At 55.6% G+C, this 23,870-nt stretch overlaps 3 protein-coding genes across 17 annotated transcripts in view; 2 read left to right on the top strand and 1 right to left on the bottom strand.

Annotated features, from left to right (window-relative positions):
- The window catches only part of KATNAL2 (katanin catalytic subunit A1 like 2), a 298,323-nt gene that overhangs the window by 159,435 nt on the left and 115,018 nt on the right, over positions 1–23,870 (bottom strand). The window lies entirely within an intron of this gene.
- LOC129394572 (elongin-A3-like) lies at positions 3,510–5,147 on the top strand. Its single transcript, XM_055102402.1, has one exon. The coding sequence runs from the start codon at positions 3,510–3,512 to the stop codon at positions 5,145–5,147; it is 1,638 nt and encodes a 545-aa protein (XP_054958377.1).
- Positions 15,335–22,884, top strand: LOC130540967 (uncharacterized). Its single transcript, XM_057300390.2, has 4 exons — positions 15,335–16,933; positions 20,151–20,284; positions 20,990–21,146; positions 21,223–22,884. The coding sequence occupies exons 1-4, from the start codon at positions 15,335–15,337 to the stop codon at positions 22,882–22,884; spliced, it is 3,552 nt and encodes a 1,183-aa protein (XP_057156373.2).

Below are 23,870 nucleotides of genomic sequence, written 5' to 3'. Positions count from 1 at the left end.
TTATTTGAAGAGAGGAACTCTTGGATTTCATACATAAATGCTAACAACTGTTACGTTCCTTAAGTCAAACTACTTTTACTAAGCACCGCAAAGAATCAATCCCAATCTTTTCACCCAGAACCCCTGTGAAAGAATGGCGACACCTTAATCAGCTTCTTTAGGTTCTCGATCAGGAAGTCTAAACCTGCCAATCAGAGTTTCTAATTACCGTGAGATGACCGGGTTAACTACCCTGAGTTCACCTCCTACGAGCTCCTGCAAGCTTTGGTGAAAGTTTGCATTCTAACTCAGGGCATTTGTTGGCTTCACGCGGGCTGCTAATGACAGGTCCGTGTGCCAGATACGACACACACACATACACACAAAGAAAGACACACGCACACACACGCACGCACGCATAAGCACGCACGCATAAGCAGGCACACGCACGCGCACACACACACACACACCATTAAGTAAACTTGGTTCTTAGGCGTTACCGACAGTGAGGGGTAGAGAGAGAAATAGAAAGACCTAAGCCGCAAGGCAAAACCCAGCAAGGGCAGCAGAAGAGATCAAAGTCCTGTGCCCTTGGCTGTCAGCAGAGTGGGTGCTGGGAAGCTTCTGGAAGCAGGCACCTGAGTGGATGCCGGTGCACGTGAAAAGAGGCCTTCAAGCCTGAAGAGCACGTAAGGAGCCAGAACAGGGTGCCACAGAGATACTACCCTTAAGGAAGGCAGAAAAGCATTCGTTCCGGGGAAGGGGACATAATCCAATCAAGCGACCCTGTGAAACTCAGACATGTCCGGGCACGGTGACTCACGCCTCTATTCCCATCGCTTTGGGAGGTGGAGGCCGGCGGACCCCCTGAGGTGCGGAGTTGCAGACCAGCCTGACCAGCATGAGGAAATCCGGTCTCTTCTAAAAAGACGAAACTCGGTTGGGCTTGCTGGCGAGCGCCTGTAATCCCAGCTACTCAGGGGGCTGAGACAGGAGAATCGCTTGAACCCGGGAGGCCGAGTTTGCAGTGAGCCCAGATCCCACCATTGCACTCCAGCCTGGACATCAAAAGCCAAACTCCGTCTCAAATTAAAAACACAAAACCTCAGAAAAGCTTCCCCAGCAAGGGCCAGAGACAACGCCGGTCTCTATTTCTTGACAGCAATTCAAGAGAGAATCTCGGGTGGCTTGCAAAACTCACAAGAGAGCAGAATATCCTCCCCAAGGCAGAGAAGCCACACGCTCTTTCTGGAGGTGGAGTAGCCACCGATCACCGTGCAGCCCCTCCCCACTCCCAGCCAGAAACCCCAGCCCCTCGGAACCAAATCCACTGGCAACAACCTTTCTTCCTGGAAAACGCTTCCCCTGCCAAAATGGAAAACAAACATGATACAAGCAAACGCAACTCAAAACACAAACACAAGGAAACAATCCGAGCAAGCTCTAGCCCCTCATAGCTCATCGATGCCCCCACTGGCATGCTACTGAAAACAGCGGCTGCACCCATTAAACTCATTCATTACTGGAGAACGAGACAAACCTTAGCAGATCCCTGCTCCCACAGCGACAATCCCGCTCGAAAACACAGAAAGGAAACAACCCCCGCACAAAATATAAATCTACCCCAGATAGAATTCAGCATCAACCTAAGGATCCTGCTGTAACATTACCACACTGACCCAGGACAGCTCAATTCTCTTCCCACCTGTTTACAAGATAAACCTCATTCAGGGAGCTCTGGAAGCATCGCCAGTATTGCACTACGATCCTCTTCGTGAGGCAGCTGGAAGTCTGGAAACACAGCAAATTTATTTATTTCTCTACACAACACGGAGGGTAATTCTCAGAAAAGGCTTAACACCCGAATCCCCATTCCCCGATTCTCAGGCTATAACGATTATCTGTCTGCGGAAGAAACACACACACACACACACACACACACACACACACACACACACTGAGAGAGAGAGAGAGAGAGAAAGTCACGTGAGAATGTAAACATTAAGCGAAATCGCCGCTGACAGCAGAAACAATAGCCGACACCATAGACACTTCAAATGGTTCTGTTTTCCTCATTTGGACTGAAAGGTGAGAGTGGAACTCGGCTGCCCAAACCGTGGCACCAATATCAGCTGCAGGCCAGAGCAAGCCTTTCCGAGGAGATTTTAAACAACCGGTGGGAGCAAGATCCTGAAGCATTTCTTCCAAGATTGGTCACAGGAGATGAAACCTGGCTCTACCGGCAGGATCCTGAAGACCAAGCACGAAGCCATGGCTACCAAGAGGTGGCAGTGCTCCAGTCGAAGCTGCAGAGGAGCAGTCAAGAGCAGAGGTCATGGCAACCGTTGCGGGGGGGGCGGGGGGGGATGCTAGAGGGATTCTGCTGGTTGACTTTCTGCAGGGCCAAACCCTGATCACATCTGCTCGCTAGCAGAGCGTTTTCAGAAAGTTAGCCAAAGCTGGAGCGAAGAAGGTCCCCACCAGAGAGTTCTTCTCCACCACGACAGTGTTCCTGATCATGCCTTTCTTCGAACAAGGGCAGCTGGGCAAGACTTGCCATGGGAAACCGTGAGGCGTCCACCTCACAGTCCTGATTTGGCGCCTGCTGACTTCTCTTTGTTTCCTTGTCTTGGAAAACCTGTAAGGGGCACCCAGTTTTCTTCAGTTAACAATGGAAAAGAGATTGCATGGAAATAGTTAAATTCCCAGGACCCTGGGGGCTTTAGGGATGGGCTAGACGGCGGGGAAAAGACACCGCTTCCAGAAGGGTCTTGATGTTGATGGAGCCGAGGTTGAGGAGTAAAATACGCCTTTTTCCTCTTTCTCCCTTAATCCCACTTTTCTACCAAGGTTTCCAAGTCCCCTCACACAACGTCAATCCCAGGTAAAGAGCTGTCATCCTCTGTTGGTTCCTCTTCCTACGATTCTGTCTTGCGGTGTTGTTATTTTCGCTTTTACTCCCAAGAAGATACTCTCTCTGTCTTTTGGAATCCACAGATGTGGAAGCTGGGAACATGGAGGGCCAACGGTAGAACTCAGTGGGGTGTGTCCAGGCTGCAATTAACCTAATGAACCTGCGGGGCACAGCAGTCCACCAGGCGTGGACCGTCCCGATTGGCTGCATTGGGCTGAAGGAATGAATTCCTATCGGGGCGGGGCAGCCCAGGGGCCCAGGGGGTCAGGGCTTGAGCACTGGGTGGGCCCGGGACTGGCTATATAAGGCCGGGCTCTGGCAGCGGAGCTTCACTCCGCCTTGGACGGCGCACCGCACAGGTCACTCCAGGCTGCGGCTGCACATCCCGAGGAACAGAAGCGGGCCTGCTCAGCTGTCTGCAAGGACCGGCGTTCCGGACCAAGTGGCCCGCTGCTCCGAGGACCCAGCTCGCTCCAGGCTGTGACTCCACATCCCGAGGTCGCTGCCTGGCGACCGGTCAGCGAGGACCGGCCACCCCAGACTGCCTGTGCCGCCGCCCCGAGCTCGGACAGAGCCGCGACCGTGAGGACAGCGACGCCTGCACAGCTCTGGCGAGATGGCGGCAGGGTCCACTACGCTGCCCGCAGTGGAGAAGCTGCAGGTGCGTCTGGCCACTAAGACGGACCCGAAAAAGCTAGAGAAATATTTGCAGAAACTCTCCGCCTTGCCCATGACGGCAGACATCCTGGCGGAGACTGGAATCAGAAAGACGGTGAAGCGCCTGCGGAAGCACCAGCACGTGGGCGACTTTGCCAGAGACTTGGCGGCCCGGTGGAAGAAGCTGGTGCTCGTGGACCGAAACACCGGGCCTGACCCACAGGACCCTGAGGAGAGCGCTTCCCGACAGCGCTTCGGGGAGGCTCTTCAGGACCGGGGAAAGGCCTGGGGCTTCCCAGAAAACGCGACGGCCCCCAGGAGCCCATCTCACAGCCCTGAGCACAGACGGACAGCACGCACAACACCTCCGGGGCAACAGAGACCTCACCCGAGGTCTCCCAGTCGCGAGCCCAGAGCCGAGAGAAAGCGCCCCAGAATGGCCCCAGCTGATTCCGGCCCCCATCGGGACCCTCCAACGCGCACCGCTCCCCTCCCGATGCCCGAGGGCCCTGAGCCCGCTGTGCCCGGGGAGCAACCCGGGAGAGGCCACGCTCACGCCGCTCAGGGTGGGCCTCTGCCGGGTCAAGGCTGCCAGGGCCAACCCCAGGGGGAAGCGGTGGGGAGCCACAGCAAGGGGCACAAACCGTCCCGAGGGGCTTCGGCTCAGAAATCGCCTCCTGTCCAGGAAAGCCAGTCAGAGAGGCTGCAGGCGGCCGGCGCCGATTCCGCCGGGCCGAAAACGGTGCCCAGCCATGTCTTCTCAGAGCTCTGGGACCCCTCAGAGGCCTGGATGCAGGCCAACTACGATCTGCTGTCCGCTTTTGAGGCCATGACCTCCCAGGCAAACCCAGAAGCACTCTCCGCGCCAACGCTCCAGGAGGAAGCTGCTTTCCCTGGACGCAGAGTGAACGCTAAGATGCCGGTGTACTCGGGCTCCAGGCCTGCCTGCCAGCTCCAGGTGCCGACGCTGCGCCAGCAGTGCCTCCGGGTGCCTAGGAACAATCCGGACGCCCTCGGCGACGTGGAAGGGGTCCCCTACTCGGTTCTTGAACCCGTTCTGGAAGGGTGGACGCCCGATCAGCTCTACCGCACAGAGAAAGACAATCCCGCACTCGCTCGAGAGACAGATGAATTATGGAGGATTCATTGTCTCCGGGACTTCAAGGAAGAAAAGCCACGGGAGCACGAGTCTTGGCGGGAGCTGTACCTGCGGCTTCGGGACGCCCGAGAGCAGCGGCTGCGAGTAGTGACCACGAAAATCCGATCCGCACGTGAAAACAAACCCAGCGGCCGACAGACAAAGATGATCTGTTTCAACTCTGTGGCCAAGACGCCTTATGATGCTTCCAGGAGGCAAGAGGAGTCTGCAGGAGCCGCTGACCCCCGAAATGGAGACATCGAGCCAGCCCCCAAGCCCGCAGGAAGCAGCCAGGCTCCCTCCGGACTCGGGGACGGCGACGGCGGCAGCATTAGCGGCGGCAGCAGCAATCAGCACGCGGCGCCCGCGGACAAAACCCGAAAACAGGCTGCCAAGAAAGTGGCCCCGCTGATGGCCAAGGCAATTCGAGACTACAAGGGAAGATTCTCCCGACGATAAACTCAGGACTTGCCTTACACATAAAATCTGGGGGGAGGAGGGCCAATGCAAAGTCAATGCGGGTTGGGGAACGAAACTTCCGACGGACACCAGAACCCTTGGCTTGGTGCAAAGTTCAGCCTCCCAATCCTGCAGGTGTCAAGTGCTGGCCCTGCGATTTTTGCCTCCCACACCCAGCCACTGCCTCCCTGCTTGGAGGACACCTCAGAATTCAGAAGATTTTATGAACGCATTCGGATCAATTCCACTTTGGTGGTTCACTGATCGTCTTTTAAATAACGCCCTAGTTGCAATCACAAATCAGGTACAAGATGTGAGATTCCCTTTCGTCTTTTTTCCTTTCTTTTGAAACCATCCAGTACATAAGGAAGGACTTCTTAGACACAAACTCTCAATCCATCAGTTGACACTGATAACTCCGACTACGCAAAATGATTTCTTGCTGTTGGTGTTTTCTTTTAGAGAAAAGGCCGGGCATGATCCTGTAATCGTCAGCCATCCTCCTCTGGGAGGCCGAGGAAAGCAGATCGCTGCAGCCCAGGAGGTGGAGAACAGGCTGGGCCAAACGGAGAAACCCCGTCTCCACAAAAGATACCAAAATGAGCCCGGCGTGGTGGCACGGCCCCTGTGGTCCCAGCTTCTTAGAGGGCTGAGGTGGCAGGATCGCCTGAGCTGGGCAAGCGGAGGCTGCAGTGACCCTTCCTCATTCCACTGCACTCCAGCCGGGGTGACACAAGCGGAGCACATCTCAAAGAAACCTGCTGTTTATTTGAAGAGAGGAACTCTTGGATTTCATACATAAATGCTAACAACTGTTACGTTCCTTAAGTCAAACTACTTTTACTAAGCACCGCAAAGAATCAATCCCAATCTTTTCACCCAGAACCCCTGTGAAAGAATGGCGACACCTTAATCAGCTTCTTTAGGTTCTCGATCAGGAAGTCTAAACCTGCCAATCAGAGTTTCTAATTACCGTGAGATGACCGGGTTAACTACCCTGAGTTCACCTCCTACGAGCTCCTGCAAGCTTTGGTGAAAGTTTGCATTCTAACTCAGGGCATTTGTTGGCTTCACGCGGGCTGCTAATGACAGGTCCGTGTGCCAGATACGACACACACACATACACACAAAGAAAGACACACGCACACACACGCACGCACGCATAAGCACGCACGCATAAGCAGGCACACGCACGCGCACACACACACACACACCATTAAGTAAACTTGGTTCTTAGGCGTTACCGACAGTGAGGGGTAGAGAGAGAAATAGAAAGACCTAAGCCGCAAGGCAAAACCCAGCAAGGGCAGCAGAAGAGATCAAAGTCCTGTGCCCTTGGCTGTCAGCAGAGTGGGTGCTGGGAAGCTTCTGGAAGCAGGCACCTGAGTGGATGCCGGTGCACGTGAAAAGAGGCCTTCAAGCCTGAAGAGCACGTAAGGAGCCAGAACAGGGTGCCACAGAGATACTACCCTTAAGGAAGGCAGAAAAGCATTCGTTCCGGGGAAGGGGACATAATCCAATCAAGCGACCCTGTGAAACTCAGACATGTCCGGGCACGGTGACTCACGCCTCTATTCCCATCGCTTTGGGAGGTGGAGGCCGGCGGACCCCCTGAGGTGCGGAGTTGCAGACCAGCCTGACCAGCATGAGGAAATCCGGTCTCTTCTAAAAAGACGAAACTCGGTTGGGCTTGCTGGCGAGCGCCTGTAATCCCAGCTACTCAGGGGGCTGAGACAGGAGAATCGCTTGAACCCGGGAGGCCGAGTTTGCAGTGAGCCCAGATCCCACCATTGCACTCCAGCCTGGACATCAAAAGCCAAACTCCGTCTCAAATTAAAAACACAAAACCTCAGAAAAGCTTCCCCAGCAAGGGCCAGAGACAACGCCGGTCTCTATTTCTTGACAGCAATTCAAGAGAGAATCTCGGGTGGCTTGCAAAACTCACAAGAGAGCAGAATATCCTCCCCAAGGCAGAGAAGCCACACGCTCTTTCTGGAGGTGGAGTAGCCACCGATCACCGTGCAGCCCCTCCCCACTCCCAGCCAGAAACCCCAGCCCCTCGGAACCAAATCCACTGGCAACAACCTTTCTTCCTGGAAAACGCTTCCCCTGCCAAAATGGAAAACAAACATGATACAAGCAAACGCAACTCAAAACACAAACACAAGGAAACAATCCGAGCAAGCTCTAGCCCCTCATAGCTCATCGATGCCCCCACTGGCATGCTACTGAAAACAGCGGCTGCACCCATTAAACTCATTCATTACTGGAGAACGAGACAAACCTTAGCAGATCCCTGCTCCCACAGCGACAATCCCGCTCGAAAACACAGAAAGGAAACAACCCCCGCACAAAATATAAATCTACCCCAGATAGAATTCAGCATCAACCTAAGGATCCTGCTGTAACATTACCACACTGACCCAGGACAGCTCAATTCTCTTCCCACCTGTTTACAAGATAAACCTCATTCAGGGAGCTCTGGAAGCATCGCCAGTATTGCACTACGATCCTCTTCGTGAGGCAGCTGGAAGTCTGGAAACACAGCAAATTTATTTATTTCTCTACACAACACGGAGGGTAATTCTCAGAAAAGGCTTAACACCCGAATCCCCATTCCCCGATTCTCAGGCTATAACGATTATCTGTCTGCGGAAGAAACACACACACACACACACACACACACACACACACACACACACTGAGAGAGAGAGAGAGAGAGAAAGTCACGTGAGAATGTAAACATTAAGCGAAATCGCCGCTGACAGCAGAAACAATAGCCGACACCATAGACACTTCAAATGGTTCTGTTTTCCTCATTTGGACTGAAAGGTGAGAGTGGAACTCGGCTGCCCAAACCGTGGCACCAATATCAGCTGCAGGCCAGAGCAAGCCTTTCCGAGGAGATTTTAAACAACCGGTGGGAGCAAGATCCTGAAGCATTTCTTCCAAGATTGGTCACAGGAGATGAAACCTGGCTCTACCGGCAGGATCCTGAAGACCAAGCACGAAGCCATGGCTACCAAGAGGTGGCAGTGCTCCAGTCGAAGCTGCAGAGGAGCAGTCAAGAGCAGAGGTCATGGCAACCGTTGCGGGGGGGGCGGGGGGGGATGCTAGAGGGATTCTGCTGGTTGACTTTCTGCAGGGCCAAACCCTGATCACATCTGCTCGCTAGCAGAGCGTTTTCAGAAAGTTAGCCAAAGCTGGAGCGAAGAAGGTCCCCACCAGAGAGTTCTTCTCCACCACGACAGTGTTCCTGATCATGCCTTTCTTCGAACAAGGGCAGCTGGGCAAGACTTGCCATGGGAAACCGTGAGGCGTCCACCTCACAGTCCTGATTTGGCGCCTGCTGACTTCTCTTTGTTTCCTTGTCTTGGAAAACCTGTAAGGGGCACCCAGTTTTCTTCAGTTAACAATGGAAAAGAGATTGCATGGAAATAGTTAAATTCCCAGGACCCTGGGGGCTTTAGGGATGGGCTAGACGGCGGGGAAAAGACACCGCTTCCAGAAGGGTCTTGATGTTGATGGAGCCGAGGTTGAGGAGTAAAATACGCCTTTTTCCTCTTTCTCCCTTAATCCCACTTTTCTACCAAGGTTTCCAAGTCCCCTCACACAACGTCAATCCCAGGTAAAGAGCTGTCATCCTCTGTTGGTTCCTCTTCCTACGATTCTGTCTTGCGGTGTTGTTATTTTCGCTTTTACTCCCAAGAAGATACTCTCTCTGTCTTTTGGAATCCACAGATGTGGAAGCTGGGAACATGGAGGGCCAACGGTAGAACTCAGTGGGGTGTGTCCAGGCTGCAATTAACCTAATGAACCTGCGGGGCACAGCAGTCCACCAGGCGTGGACCGTCCCGATTGGCTGCGTTGGGCTGAAGGAATGAATTCCTATCGGGGCGGGGCAGCCCAGGGGCCCAGGGGGTCAGGGCTTGAGCACTGGGTGGGCCCGGGACTGGCTATATAAGGCCGGGCTCTGGCAGCGGAGCTTCACTCCGCCTTGGACGGCGCACCGCACAGGTCACTCCAGGCTGCGGCTGCACATCCCGAGGAACAGAAGCGGGCCTGCTCAGCTGTCTGCAAGGACCGGCGTTCCGGACCAAGTGGCCCGCTGCTCCGAGGACCCAGCTCGCTCCAGGCTGTGACTCCACATCCCGAGGTCGCTGCCTGGCGACCGGTCAGCGAGGACCGGCCACCCCAGACTGCCTGTGCCGCCGCCCCGAGCTCGGACAGAGCCGCGACCGTGAGGACAGCGACGCCTGCACAGCTCTGGCGAGATGGCGGCAGGGTCCACTACGCTGCCCGCAGTGAAGAAGCTGCAGGTGCGTCTGGCCACTAAGACGGACCCGAAAAAGCTAGAGAAATATTTGCAGAAACTCTCCGCCTTGCCCATGACGGCAGACATCCTGGCGGAGACTGGAATCAGAAAGACGGTGAAGCGCCTGCGGAAGCACCAGCACGTGGGCGACTTTGCCAGAGACTTGGCGGCCCGGTGGAAGAAGCTGGTGCTCGTGGACCGAAACACCGGGCCTGACCCACAGGACCCTGAGGAGAGCGCTTCCCGACAGCGCTTCGGGGAGGCTCTTCAGGACCGGGGAAAGGCCTGGGGCTTCCCAGAAAACGCGACGGCCCCCAGGAGCCCATCTCACAGCCCTGAGCACAGACGGACAGCACGCACAACACCTCCGGGGCAACAGAGACCTCACCCGAGGTCTCCCAGTCGCGAGCCCAGAGCCGAGAGAAAGCGCCCCAGAATGGCCCCAGCTGATTCCGGCCCCCATCGGGACCCTCCAACGCGCACCGCTCCCCTCCCGATGCCCGAGGGCCCTGAGCCCGCTGTGCCCGGGGAGCAACCCGGGAGAGGCCACGCTCACGCCGCTCAGGGTGGGCCTCTGCCGGGTCAAGGCTGCCAGGGCCAACCCCAGGGGGAAGCGGTGGGGAGCCACAGCAAGGGGCACAAACCGTCCCGAGGGGCTTCGGCTCAGAAATCGCCTCCTGTCCAGGAAAGCCAGTCAGAGAGGCTGCAGGCGGCCGGCGCCGATTCCGCCGGGCCGAAAACGGTGCCCAGCCATGTCTTCTCAGAGCTCTGGGACCCCTCAGAGGCCTGGATGCAGGCCAACTACGATCTGCTGTCCGCTTTTGAGGCCATGACCTCCCAGGCAAACCCAGAAGCACTCTCCGCGCCAACGCTCCAGGAGGAAGCTGCTTTCCCTGGACGCAGAGTGAACGCTAAGATGCCGGTGTACTCGGGCTCCAGGCCTGCCTGCCAGCTCCAGGTGCCGACGCTGCGCCAGCAGTGCCTCCGGGTGCCTAGGAACAATCCGGACGCCCTCGGCGACGTGGAAGGGGTCCCCTACTCGGTTCTTGAACCCGTTCTGGAAGGGTGGACGCCCGATCAGCTCTACCGCACAGAGAAAGACAATCCCGCACTCGCTCGAGAGACAGATGAATTATGGAGGATTCATTGTCTCCGGGACTTCAAGGAAGAAAAGCCACGGGAGCACGAGTCTTGGCGGGAGCTGTACCTGCGGCTTCGGGACGCCCGAGAGCAGCGGCTGCGAGTAGTGACCACGAAAATCCGATCCGCACGTGAAAACAAACCCAGCGGCCGACAGACAAAGATGATCTGTTTCAACTCTGTGGCCAAGACGCCTTATGATGCTTCCAGGAGGCAAGAGGAGTCTGCAGGAGCCGCTGACCCCCGAAATGGAGACATCGAGCCAGCCCCCAAGCCCGCAGGAAGCAGCCAGGCTCCCTCCGGACTCGGGGACGGCGACGGCGGCAGCATTAGCGGCGGCAGCAGCAATCAGCACGCGGCGCCCGCGGACAAAACCCGAAAACAGGCTGCCAAGAAAGTGGCCCCGCTGATGGCCAAGGCAATTCGAGACTACAAGGGAAGATTCTCCCGACGATAAACTCAGGACTTGCCTTACACATAAAATCTGGGGGGAGGAGGGCCAATGCAAAGTCAATGCGGGTTGGGGAACGAAACTTCCGACGGACACCAGAACCCTTGGCTTGGTGCAAAGTTCAGCCTCCCAATCCTGCAGGTGTCAAGTGCTGGCCCTGCGATTTTTGCCTCCCACACCCAGCCACTGCCTCCCTGCTTGGAGGACACCTCAGAATTCAGAAGATTTTATGAACGCATTCGGATCAATTCCACTTTGGTGGTTCACTGATCGTCTTTTAAATAACGCCCTAGTTGCAATCACAAATCAGGTACAAGATGTGAGATTCCCTTTCGTCTTTTTTCCTTTCTTTTGAAACCATCCAGTACATAAGGAAGGACTTCTTAGACACAAACTCTCAATCCATCAGTTGACACTGATAACTCCGACTACGCAAAATGATTTCTTGCTGTTGGTGTTTTCTTTTAGAGAAAAGGCCGGGCATGATCCTGTAATCGTCAGCCATCCTCCTCTGGGAGGCCGAGGAAAGCAGATCGCTGCAGCCCAGGAGGTGGAGAACAGGCTGGGCCAAACGGAGAAACCCCGTCTCCACAAAAGATACCAAAATGAGCCCGGCGTGGTGGCACGGCCCCTGTGGTCCCAGCTTCTTAGAGGGCTGAGGTGGCAGGATCGCCTGAGCTGGGCAAGCGGAGGCTGCAGTGACCCTTCCTCATTCCACTGCACTCCAGCCGGGGTGACACAAGCGGAGCACATCTCAAAGAAACCTGCTGTTTATTTGAAGAGAGGAACTCTTGGATTTCATACATAAATGCTAACAACTGTTACGTTCCTTAAGTCAAACTACTTTTACTAAGCACCGCAAAGAATCAATCCCAATCTTTTCACCCAGAACCCCTGTGAAAGAATGGCGACACCTTAATCAGCTTCTTTAGGTTCTCGATCAGGAAGTCTAAACCTGCCAATCAGAGTTTCTAATTACCGTGAGATGACCGGGTTAACTACCCTGAGTTCACCTCCTACGAGCTCCTGCAAGCTTTGGTGAAAGTTTGCATTCTAACTCAGGGCATTTGTTGGCTTCACGCGGGCTGCTAATGACAGGTCCGTGTGCCAGATACGACACACACACATACACACAAAGAAAGACACACGCACACACACGCACGCACGCATAAGCACGCACGCATAAGCAGGCACACGCACGCGCACACACACACACACACCATTAAGTAAACTTGGTTCTTAGGCGTTACCGACAGTGAGGGGTAGAGAGAGAAATAGAAAGACCTAAGCCGCAAGGCAAAACCCAGCAAGGGCAGCAGAAGAGATCAAAGTCCTGTGCCCTTGGCTGTCAGCAGAGTGGGTGCTGGGAAGCTTCTGGAAGCAGGCACCTGAGTGGATGCCGGTGCACGTGAAAAGAGGCCTTCAAGCCTGAAGAGCACGTAAGGAGCCAGAACAGGGTGCCACAGAGATACTACCCTTAAGGAAGGCAGAAAAGCATTCGTTCCGGGGAAGGGGACATAATCCAATCAAGCGACCCTGTGAAACTCAGACATGTCCGGGCACGGTGACTCACGCCTCTATTCCCATCGCTTTGGGAGGTGGAGGCCGGCGGACCCCCTGAGGTGCGGAGTTGCAGACCAGCCTGACCAGCATGAGGAAATCCGGTCTCTTCTAAAAAGACGAAACTCGGTTGGGCTTGCTGGCGAGCGCCTGTAATCCCAGCTACTCAGGGGGCTGAGACAGGAGAATCGCTTGAACCCGGGAGGCCGAGTTTGCAGTGAGCCCAGATCCCACCATTGCACTCCAGCCTGGACATCAAAAGCCAAACTCCGTCTCAAATTAAAAACACAAAACCTCAGAAAAGCTTCCCCAGCAAGGGCCAGAGACAACGCCGGTCTCTATTTCTTGACAGCAATTCAAGAGAGAATCTCGGGTGGCTTGCAAAACTCACAAGAGAGCAGAATATCCTCCCCAAGGCAGAGAAGCCACACGCTCTTTCTGGAGGTGGAGTAGCCACCGATCACCGTGCAGCCCCTCCCCACTCCCAGCCAGAAACCCCAGCCCCTCGGAACCAAATCCACTGGCAACAACCTTTCTTCCTGGAAAACGCTTCCCCTGCCAAAATGGAAAACAAACATGATACAAGCAAACGCAACTCAAAACACAAACACAAGGAAACAATCCGAGCAAGCTCTAGCCCCTCATAGCTCATCGATGCCCCCACTGGCATGCTACTGAAAACAGCGGCTGCACCCATTAAACTCATTCATTACTGGAGAACGAGACAAACCTTAGCAGATCCCTGCTCCCACAGCGACAATCCCGCTCGAAAACACAGAAAGGAAACAACCCCCGCACAAAATATAAATCTACCCCAGATAGAATTCAGCATCAACCTAAGGATCCTGCTGTAACATTACCACACTGACCCAGGACAGCTCAATTCTCTTCCCACCTGTTTACAAGATAAACCTCATTCAGGGAGCTCTGGAAGCATCGCCAGTATTGCACTACGATCCTCTTCGTGAGGCAGCTGGAAGTCTGGAAACACAGCAAATTTATTTATTTCTCTACACAACACGGAGGGTAATTCTCAGAAAAGGCTTAACACCCGAATCCCCATTCCCCGATTCTCAGGCTATAACGATTATCTGTCTGCGGAAGAAACACACACACACACACACACACACACACACACACACACACACTGAGAGAGAGAGAGAGAGAGAAAGTCACGTGAGAATGTAAACATTAAGCGAAATCGCCGCTGACAGCAGAAACAATAGCCGACACCATAGACACTTCAAATGGTTCTGTTTTCCTCATTTGGACTGAAAGGTGAGAGTGGAACTCGGCTGCCCAAACCGTGGCACCAATATCAGCTGCAGGCCAGAGCAAGCCTTTCCGAGGAGATTTTAAACAACCGGTGGGAGCAAGATCCTGAAGCATTTCTTCCAAGATTGGTCACAGGAGATGAAACCTGGCTCTACCGGCAGGATCCTGAAGACCAAGCACGAAGCCATGGCTACCAAGAGGTGGCAGTGCTCCAGTCGAAGCTGCAGAGGAGCAGTCAAGAGCAGAGGTCATGGCAACCGTTGCGGGGGGGGCGGGGGGGGGATGCTAGAGGGATTCTGCTGGTTGACTTTCTGCAGGGCCAAACCCTGATCACATCTGCTCGCTAGCAGAGCGTTTTCAGAAAGTTAGCCAAAGCTGGAGCGAAGAAGGTCCCCACCAGAGAGTTCTTCTCCACCACGACAGTGTTCCTGATCATGCCTTTCTTCGAACAAGGGCAGCTGGGCAAGACTTGCCATGGGAAACCGTGAGGCGTCCACCTCACAGTCCTGATTTGGCGCCTGCTGACTTCTCTTTGTTTCCTTGTCTTGGAAAACCTGTAAGGGGCACCCAGTTTTCTTCAGTTAACAATGGAAAAGAGATTGCATGGAAATAGTTAAATTCCCAGGACCCTGGGGGCTTTAGGGATGGGCTAGACGGCGGGGAAAAGACACCGCTTCCAGAAGGGTCTTGATGTTGATGGAGCCGAGGTTGAGGAGTAAAATACGCCTTTTTCCTCTTTCTCCCTTAATCCCACTTTTCTACCAAGGTTTCCAAGTCCCCTCACACAACGTCAATCCCAGGTAAAGAGCTGTCATCCTCTGTTGGTTCCTCTTCCTACGATTCTGTCTTGCGGTGTTGTTATTTTCGCTTTTACTCCCAAGAAGATACTCTCTCTGTCTTTTGGAATCCACAGATGTGGAAGCTGGGAACATGGAGGGCCAACGGTAGAACTCAGTGGGGTGTGTCCAGGCTGCAATTAACCTAATGAACCTGCGGGGCACAGCAGTCCACCAGGCGTGGACCGTCCCGATTGGCTGCATTGGGCTGAAGGAATGAATTCCTATCGGGGCGGGGCAGCCCAGGGGCCCAGGGGGTCAGGGCTTGAGCACTGGGTGGGCCCGGGACTGGCTATATAAGGCCGGGCTCTGGCAGCGGAGCTTCACTCCGCCTTGGACGGCGCACCGCACAGGTCACTCCAGGCTGCGGCTGCACATCCCGAGGAACAGAAGCGGGCCTGCTCAGCTGTCTGCAAGGACCGGCGTTCCGGACCAAGTGGCCCGCTGCTCCGAGGACCCAGCTCGCTCCAGGCTGTGACTCCACATCCCGAGGTCGCTGCCTGGCGACCGGTCAGCGAGGACCGGCCACCCCAGACTGCCTGTGCCGCCGCCCCGAGCTCGGACAGAGCCGCGACCGTGAGGACAGCGACGCCTGCACAGCTCTGGCGAGATGGCGGCAGGGTCCACTACGCTGCCCGCAGTGGAGAAGCTGCAGGTGCGTCTGGCCACTAAGACGGACCCGAAAAAGCTAGAGAAATATTTGCAGAAACTCTCCGCCTTGCCCATGACGGCAGACATCCTGGCGGAGACTGGAATCAGAAAGACGGTGAAGCGCCTGCGGAAGCACCAGCACGTGGGCGACTTTGCCAGAGACTTGGCGGCCCGGTGGAAGAAGCTGGTGCTCGTGGACCGAAACACCGGGCCTGACCCACAGGACCCTGAGGAGAGCGCTTCCCGACAGCGCTTCGGGGAGGCTCTTCAGGACCGGGGAAAGGCCTGGGGCTTCCCAGAAAACGCGACGGCCCCCAGGAGCCCATCTCACAGCCCTGAGCACAGACGGACAGCACGCACAACACCTCCGGGGCAACAGAGACCTCACCCGAGGTCTCCCAGTCGCGAGCCCAGAGCCGAGAGAAAGCGCCCCAGAATGGCCCCAGCTGATTCCGGCCCCCATCGGGACCCTCCAACGCGCACCGCTCCCCTCCCGATGCCCGAGGGCCCTGAGCCCGCTGTGCCCGGGGAGCAACCCGGGAGAGGCCACGCTCACGCCGCTCAGGGTGGGCCTCTGCCGGGTCAAGGCTGCCAGGGCCAACCCCAGGGGGAAGCGGTGGGGAGCCACAGCAAGGGGCACAAACCGTCCCGAGGGGCTTCGGCTCAGAAATCGCCTCCTGTCCAGGAAAGCCAGTCAGAGAGGCTGCAGGCGGCCGGCGCCGATTCCGCCGGGCCGAAAACGGTGCCCAGCCATGTCTTCTCAGAGCTCTGGGACCCCTCAGAGGCCTGGATGCAGGCCAACTACGATCTGCTGTCCGCTTTTGAGGCCATGACCTCCCAGGCAAACCCAGAAGCACTCTCCGCGCCAACGCTCCAGGAGGAAGCTGCTTTCCCTGGACGCAGAGTGAACGCTAAGATGCCGGTGTACTCGGGCTCCAGGCCTGCCTGCCAGCTCCAGGTGCCGACGCTGCGCCAGCAGTGCCTCCGGGTGCCTAGGAACAATCCGGACGCCCTCGGCGACGTGGAAGGGGTCCCCTACTCGGTTCTTGAACCCGTTCTGGAAGGGTGGACGCCCGATCAGCTCTACCGCACAGAGAAAGACAATCCCGCACTCGCTCGAGAGACAGATGAATTATGGAGGATTCATTGTCTCCGGGACTTCAAGGAAGAAAAGCCACGGGAGCACGAGTCTTGGCGGGAGCTGTACCTGCGGCTTCGGGACGCCCGAGAGCAGCGGCTGCGAGTAGTGACCACGAAAATCCGATCCGCACGTGAAAACAAACCCAGCGGCCGACAGACAAAGATGATCTGTTTCAACTCTGTGGCCAAGACGCCTTATGATGCTTCCAGGAGGCAAGAGGAGTCTGCAGGAGCCGCTGACCCCCGAAATGGAGACATCGAGCCAGCCCCCAAGCCCGCAGGAAGCAGCCAGGCTCCCTCCGGACTCGGGGACGGCGACGGCGGCAGCATTAGCGGCGGCAGCAGCAATCAGCACGCGGCGCCCGCGGACAAAACCCGAAAACAGGCTGCCAAGAAAGTGGCCCCGCTGATGGCCAAGGCAATTCGAGACTACAAGGGAAGATTCTCCCGACGATAAACTCAGGACTTGCCTTACACATAAAATCTGGGGGGAGGAGGGCCAATGCAAAGTCAATGCGGGTTGGGGAACGAAACTTCCGACGGACACCAGAACCCTTGGCTTGGTGCAAAGTTCAGCCTCCCAATCCTGCAGGTGTCAAGTGCTGGCCCTGCGATTTTTGCCTCCCACACCCAGCCACTGCCTCCCTGCTTGGAGGACACCTCAGAATTCAGAAGATTTTATGAACGCATTCGGATCAATTCCACTTTGGTGGTTCACTGATCGTCTTTTAAATAACGCCCTAGTTGCAATCACAAATCAGGTACAAGATGTGAGATTCCCTTTCGTCTTTTTTCCTTTCTTTTGAAACCATCCAGTACATAAGGAAGGACTTCTTAGACACAAACTCTCAATCCATCAGTTGACACTGATAACTCCGACTACGCAAAATGATTTCTTGCTGTTGGTGTTTTCTTTTAGAGAAAAGGCCGGGCATGATCCTGTAATCGTCAGCCATCCTCCTCTGGGAGGCCGAGGAAAGCAGATCGCTGCAGCCCAGGAGGTGGAGAACAGGCTGGGCCAAACGGAGAAACCCCGTCTCCACAAAAGATACCAAAATGAGCCCGGCGTGGTGGCACGGCCCCTGTGGTCCCAGCTTCTTAGAGGGCTGAGGTGGCAGGATCGCCTGAGCTGGGCAAGCGGAGGCTGCAGTGACCCTTCCTCATTCCACTGCACTCCAGCCGGGGTGACACAAGCGGAGCACATCTCAAAGAAACCTGCTGTTTATTTGAAGAGAGGAACTCTTGGATTTCATACATAAATGCTAACAACTGTTACGTTCCTTAAGTCAAACTACTTTTACTAAGCACCGCAAAGAATCAATCCCAATCTTTTCACCCAGAACCCCTGTGAAAGAATGGCGACACCTTAATCAGCTTCTTTAGGTTCTCGATCAGGAAGTCTAAACCTGCCAATCAGAGTTTCTAATTACCGTGAGATGACCGGGTTAACTACCCTGAGTTCACCTCCTACGAGCTCCTGCAAGCTTTGGTGAAAGTTTGCATTCTAACTCAGGGCATTTGTTGGCTTCACGCGGGCTGCTAATGACAGGTCCGTGTGCCAGATACGACACACACACATACACACAAAGAAAGACACACGCACACACACGCACGCACGCATAAGCACGCACGCATAAGCAGGCACACGCACGCGCACACACACACACACACCATTAAGTAAACTTGGTTCTTAGGCGTTACCGACAGTGAGGGGTAGAGAGAGAAATAGAAAGACCTAAGCCGCAAGGCAAAACCCAGCAAGGGCAGCAGAAGAGATCAAAGTCCTGTGCCCTTGGCTGTCAGCAGAGTGGGTGCTGGGAAGCTTCTGGAAGCAGGCACCTGAGTGGATGCCGGTGCACGTGAAAAGAGGCCTTCAAGCCTGAAGAGCACGTAAGGAGCCAGAACAGGGTGCCACAGAGATACTACCCTTAAGGAAGGCAGAAAAGCATTCGTTCCGGGGAAGGGGACATAATCCAATCAAGCGACCCTGTGAAACTCAGACATGTCCGGGCACGGTGACTCACGCCTCTATTCCCATCGCTTTGGGAGGTGGAGGCCGGCGGACCCCCTGAGGTGCGGAGTTGCAGACCAGCCTGACCAGCATGAGGAAATCCGGTCTCTTCTAAAAAGACGAAACTCGGTTGGGCTTGCTGGCGAGCGCCTGTAATCCCAGCTACTCAGGGGGCTGAGACAGGAGAATCGCTTGAACCCGGGAGGCCGAGTTTGCAGTGAGCCCAGATCCCACCATTGCACTCCAGCCTGGACATCAAAAGCCAAACTCCGTCTCAAATTAAAAACACAAAACCTCAGAAAAGCTTCCCCAGCAAGGGCCAGAGACAACGCCGGTCTCTATTTCTTGACAGCAATTCAAGAGAGAATCTCGGGTGGCTTGCAAAACTCACAAGAGAGCAGAATATCCTCCCCAAGGCAGAGAAGCCACACGCTCTTTCTGGAGGTGGAGTAGCCACCGATCACCGTGCAGCCCCTCCCCACTCCCAGCCAGAAACCCCAGCCCCTCGGAACCAAATCCACTGGCAACAACCTTTCTTCCTGGAAAACGCTTCCCCTGCCAAAATGGAAAACAAACATGATACAAGCAAACGCAACTCAAAACACAAACACAAGGAAACAATCCGAGCAAGCTCTAGCCCCTCATAGCTCATCGATGCCCCCACTGGCATGCTACTGAAAACAGCGGCTGCACCCATTAAACTCATTCATTACTGGAGAACGAGACAAACCTTAGCAGATCCCTGCTCCCACAGCGACAATCCCGCTCGAAAACACAGAAAGGAAACAACCCCCGCACAAAATATAAATCTACCCCAGATAGAATTCAGCATCAACCTAAGGATCCTGCTGTAACATTACCACACTGACCCAGGACAGCTCAATTCTCTTCCCACCTGTTTACAAGATAAACCTCATTCAGGGAGCTCTGGAAGCATCGCCAGTATTGCACTACGATCCTCTTCGTGAGGCAGCTGGAAGTCTGGAAACACAGCAAATTTATTTATTTCTCTACACAACACGGAGGGTAATTCTCAGAAAAGGCTTAACACCCGAATCCCCATTCCCCGATTCTCAGGCTATAACGATTATCTGTCTGCGGAAGAAACACACACACACACACACACACACACACACACACACACACACTGAGAGAGAGAGAGAGAGAGAAAGTCACGTGAGAATGTAAACATTAAGCGAAATCGCCGCTGACAGCAGAAACAATAGCCGACACCATAGACACTTCAAATGGTTCTGTTTTCCTCATTTGGACTGAAAGGTGAGAGTGGAACTCGGCTGCCCAAACCGTGGCACCAATATCAGCTGCAGGCCAGAGCAAGCCTTTCCGAGGAGATTTTAAACAACCGGTGGGAGCAAGATCCTGAAGCATTTCTTCCAAGATTGGTCACAGGAGATGAAACCTGGCTCTACCGGCAGGATCCTGAAGACCAAGCACGAAGCCATGGCTACCAAGAGGTGGCAGTGCTCCAGTCGAAGCTGCAGAGGAGCAGTCAAGAGCAGAGGTCATGGCAACCGTTGCGGGGGGGGCGGGGGGGGATGCTAGAGGGATTCTGCTGGTTGACTTTCTGCAGGGCCAAACCCTGATCACATCTGCTCGCTAGCAGAGCGTTTTCAGAAAGTTAGCCAAAGCTGGAGCGAAGAAGGTCCCCACCAGAGAGTTCTTCTCCACCACGACAGTGTTCCTGATCATGCCTTTCTTCGAACAAGGGCAGCTGGGCAAGACTTGCCATGGGAAACCGTGAGGCGTCCACCTCACAGTCCTGATTTGGCGCCTGCTGACTTCTCTTTGTTTCCTTGTCTTGGAAAACCTGTAAGGGGCACCCAGTTTTCTTCAGTTAACAATGGAAAAGAGATTGCATGGAAATAGTTAAATTCCCAGGACCCTGGGGGCTTTAGGGATGGGCTAGACGGCGGGGAAAAGACACCGCTTCCAGAAGGGTCTTGATGTTGATGGAGCCGAGGTTGAGGAGTAAAATACGCCTTTTTCCTCTTTCTCCCTTAATCCCACTTTTCTACCAAGGTTTCCAAGTCCCCTCACACAACGTCAATCCCAGGTAAAGAGCTGTCATCCTCTGTTGGTTCCTCTTCCTACGATTCTGTCTTGCGGTGTTGTTATTTTCGCTTTTACTCCCAAGAAGATACTCTCTCTGTCTTTTGGAATCCACAGATGTGGAAGCTGGGAACATGGAGGGCCAACGGTAGAACTCAGTGGGGTGTGTCCAGGCTGCAATTAACCTAATGAACCTGCGGGGCACAGCAGTCCACCAGGCGTGGACCGTCCCGATTGGCTGCATTGGGCTGAAGGAATGAATTCCTATCGGGGCGGGGCAGCCCAGGGGCCCAGGGGGTCAGGGCTTGAGCACTGGGTGGGCCCGGGACTGGCTATATAAGGCCGGGCTCTGGCAGCGGAGCTTCACTCCGCCTTGGACGGCGCACCGCACAGGTCACTCCAGGCTGCGGCTGCACATCCCGAGGAACAGAAGCGGGCCTGCTCAGCTGTCTGCAAGGACCGGCGTTCCGGACCAAGTGGCCCGCTGCTCCGAGGACCCAGCTCGCTCCAGGCTGTGACTCCACATCCCGAGGTCGCTGCCTGGCGACCGGTCAGCGAGGACCGGCCACCCCAGACTGCCTGTGCCGCCGCCCCGAGCTCGGACAGAGCCGCGACCGTGAGGACAGCGACGCCTGCACAGCTCTGGCGAGATGGCGGCAGGGTCCACTACGCTGCCCGCAGTGGAGAAGCTGCAGGTGCGTCTGGCCACTAAGACGGACCCGAAAAAGCTAGAGAAATATTTGCAGAAACTCTCCGCCTTGCCCATGACGGCAGACATCCTGGCGGAGACTGGAATCAGAAAGACGGTGAAGCGCCTGCGGAAGCACCAGCACGTGGGCGACTTTGCCAGAGACTTGGCGGCCCGGTGGAAGAAGCTGGTGCTCGTGGACCGAAACACCGGGCCTGACCCACAGGACCCTGAGGAGAGCGCTTCCCGACAGCGCTTCGGGGAGGCTCTTCAGGACCGGGGAAAGGCCTGGGGCTTCCCAGAAAACGCGACGGCCCCCAGGAGCCCATCTCACAGCCCTGAGCACAGACGGACAGCACGCACAACACCTCCGGGGCAACAGAGACCTCACCCGAGGTCTCCCAGTCGCGAGCCCAGAGCCGAGAGAAAGCGCCCCAGAATGGCCCCAGCTGATTCCGGCCCCCATCGGGACCCTCCAACGCGCACCGCTCCCCTCCCGATGCCCGAGGGCCCTGAGCCCGCTGTGCCCGGGGAGCAACCCGGGAGAGGCCACGCTCACGCCGCTCAGGGTGGGCCTCTGCCGGGTCAAGGCTGCCAGGGCCAACCCCAGGGGGAAGCGGTGGGGAGCCACAGCAAGGGGCACAAACCGTCCCGAGGGGCTTCGGCTCAGAAATCGCCTCCTGTCCAGGAAAGCCAGTCAGAGAGGCTGCAGGCGGCCGGCGCCGATTCCGCCGGGCCGAAAACGGTGCCCAGCCATGTCTTCTCAGAGCTCTGGGACCCCTCAGAGGCCTGGATGCAGGCCAACTACGATCTGCTGTCCGCTTTTGAGGCCATGACCTCCCAGGCAAACCCAGAAGCACTCTCCGCGCCAACGCTCCAGGAGGAAGCTGCTTTCCCTGGACGCAGAGTGAACGCTAAGATGCCGGTGTACTCGGGCTCCAGGCCTGCCTGCCAGCTCCAGGTGCCGACGCTGCGCCAGCAGTGCCTCCGGGTGCCTAGGAACAATCCGGACGCCCTCGGCGACGTGGAAGGGGTCCCCTACTCGGTTCTTGAACCCGTTCTGGAAGGGTGGACGCCCGATCAGCTCTACCGCACAGAGAAAGACAATCCCGCACTCGCTCGAGAGACAGATGAATTATGGAGGATTCATTGTCTCCGGGACTTCAAGGAAGAAAAGCCACGGGAGCACGAGTCTTGGCGGGAGCTGTACCTGCGGCTTCGGGACGCCCGAGAGCAGCGGCTGCGAGTAGTGACCACGAAAATCCGATCCGCACGTGAAAACAAACCCAGCGGCCGACAGACAAAGATGATCTGTTTCAACTCTGTGGCCAAGACGCCTTATGATGCTTCCAGGAGGCAAGAGGAGTCTGCAGGAGCCGCTGACCCCCGAAATGGAGACATCGAGCCAGCCCCCAAGCCCGCAGGAAGCAGCCAGGCTCCCTCCGGACTCGGGGACGGCGACGGCGGCAGCATTAGCGGCGGCAGCAGCAATCAGCACGCGGCGCCCGCGGACAAAACCCGAAAACAGGCTGCCAAGAAAGTGGCCCCGCTGATGGCCAAGGCAATTCGAGACTACAAGGGAAGATTCTCCCGACGATAAACTCAGGACTTGCCTTACACATAAAATCTGGGGGGAGGAGGGCCAATGCAAAGTCAATGCGGGTTGGGGAACGAAACTTCCGACGGACACCAGAACCCTTGGCTTGGTGCAAAGTTCAGCCTCCCAATCCTGCAGGTGTCAAGTGCTGGCCCTGCGATTTTTGCCTCCCACACCCAGCCACTGCCTCCCTGCTTGGAGGACACCTCAGAATTCAGAAGATTTTATGAACGCATTCGGATCAATTCCACTTTGGTGGTTCACTGATCGTCTTTTAAATAACGCCCTAGTTGCAATCACAAATCAGGTACAAGATGTGAGATTCCCTTTCGTCTTTTTTCCTTTCTTTTGAAACCATCCAGTACATAAGGAAGGACTTCTTAGACACAAACTCTCAATCCATCAGTTGACACTGATAACTCCGACTACGCAAAATGATTTCTTGCTGTTGGTGTTTTCTTTTAGAGAAAAGGCCGGGCATGATCCTGTAATCGTCAGCCATCCTCCTCTGGGAGGCCGAGGAAAGCAGATCGCTGCAGCCCAGGAGGTGGAGAACAGGCTGGGCCAAACGGAGAAACCCCGTCTCCACAAAAGATACCAAAATGAGCCCGGCGTGGTGGCACGGCCCCTGTGGTCCCAGCTTCTTAGAGGGCTGAGGTGGCAGGATCGCCTGAGCTGGGCAAGCGGAGGCTGCAGTGACCCTTCCTCATTCCACTGCACTCCAGCCGGGGTGACACAAGCGGAGCACATCTCAAAGAAACCTGCTGTTTATTTGAAGAGAGGAACTCTTGGATTTCATACATAAATGCTAACAACTGTTACGTTCCTTAAGTCAAACTACTTTTACTAAGCACCGCAAAGAATCAATCCCAATCTTTTCACCCAGAACCCCTGTGAAAGAATGGCGACACCTTAATCAGCTTCTTTAGGTTCTCGATCAGGAAGTCTAAACCTGCCAATCAGAGTTTCTAATTACCGTGAGATGACCG

The sequence above is a fragment of the Pan paniscus genome, chromosome 17, assembly GCF_029289425.2.
Source record: "Pan paniscus chromosome 17, NHGRI_mPanPan1-v2.0_pri, whole genome shotgun sequence".
Taxonomy (NCBI): Eukaryota; Metazoa; Chordata; class Mammalia; order Primates; family Hominidae; genus Pan; species Pan paniscus.
This window is presented reverse-complemented; position numbering and strand designations above follow the sequence as displayed.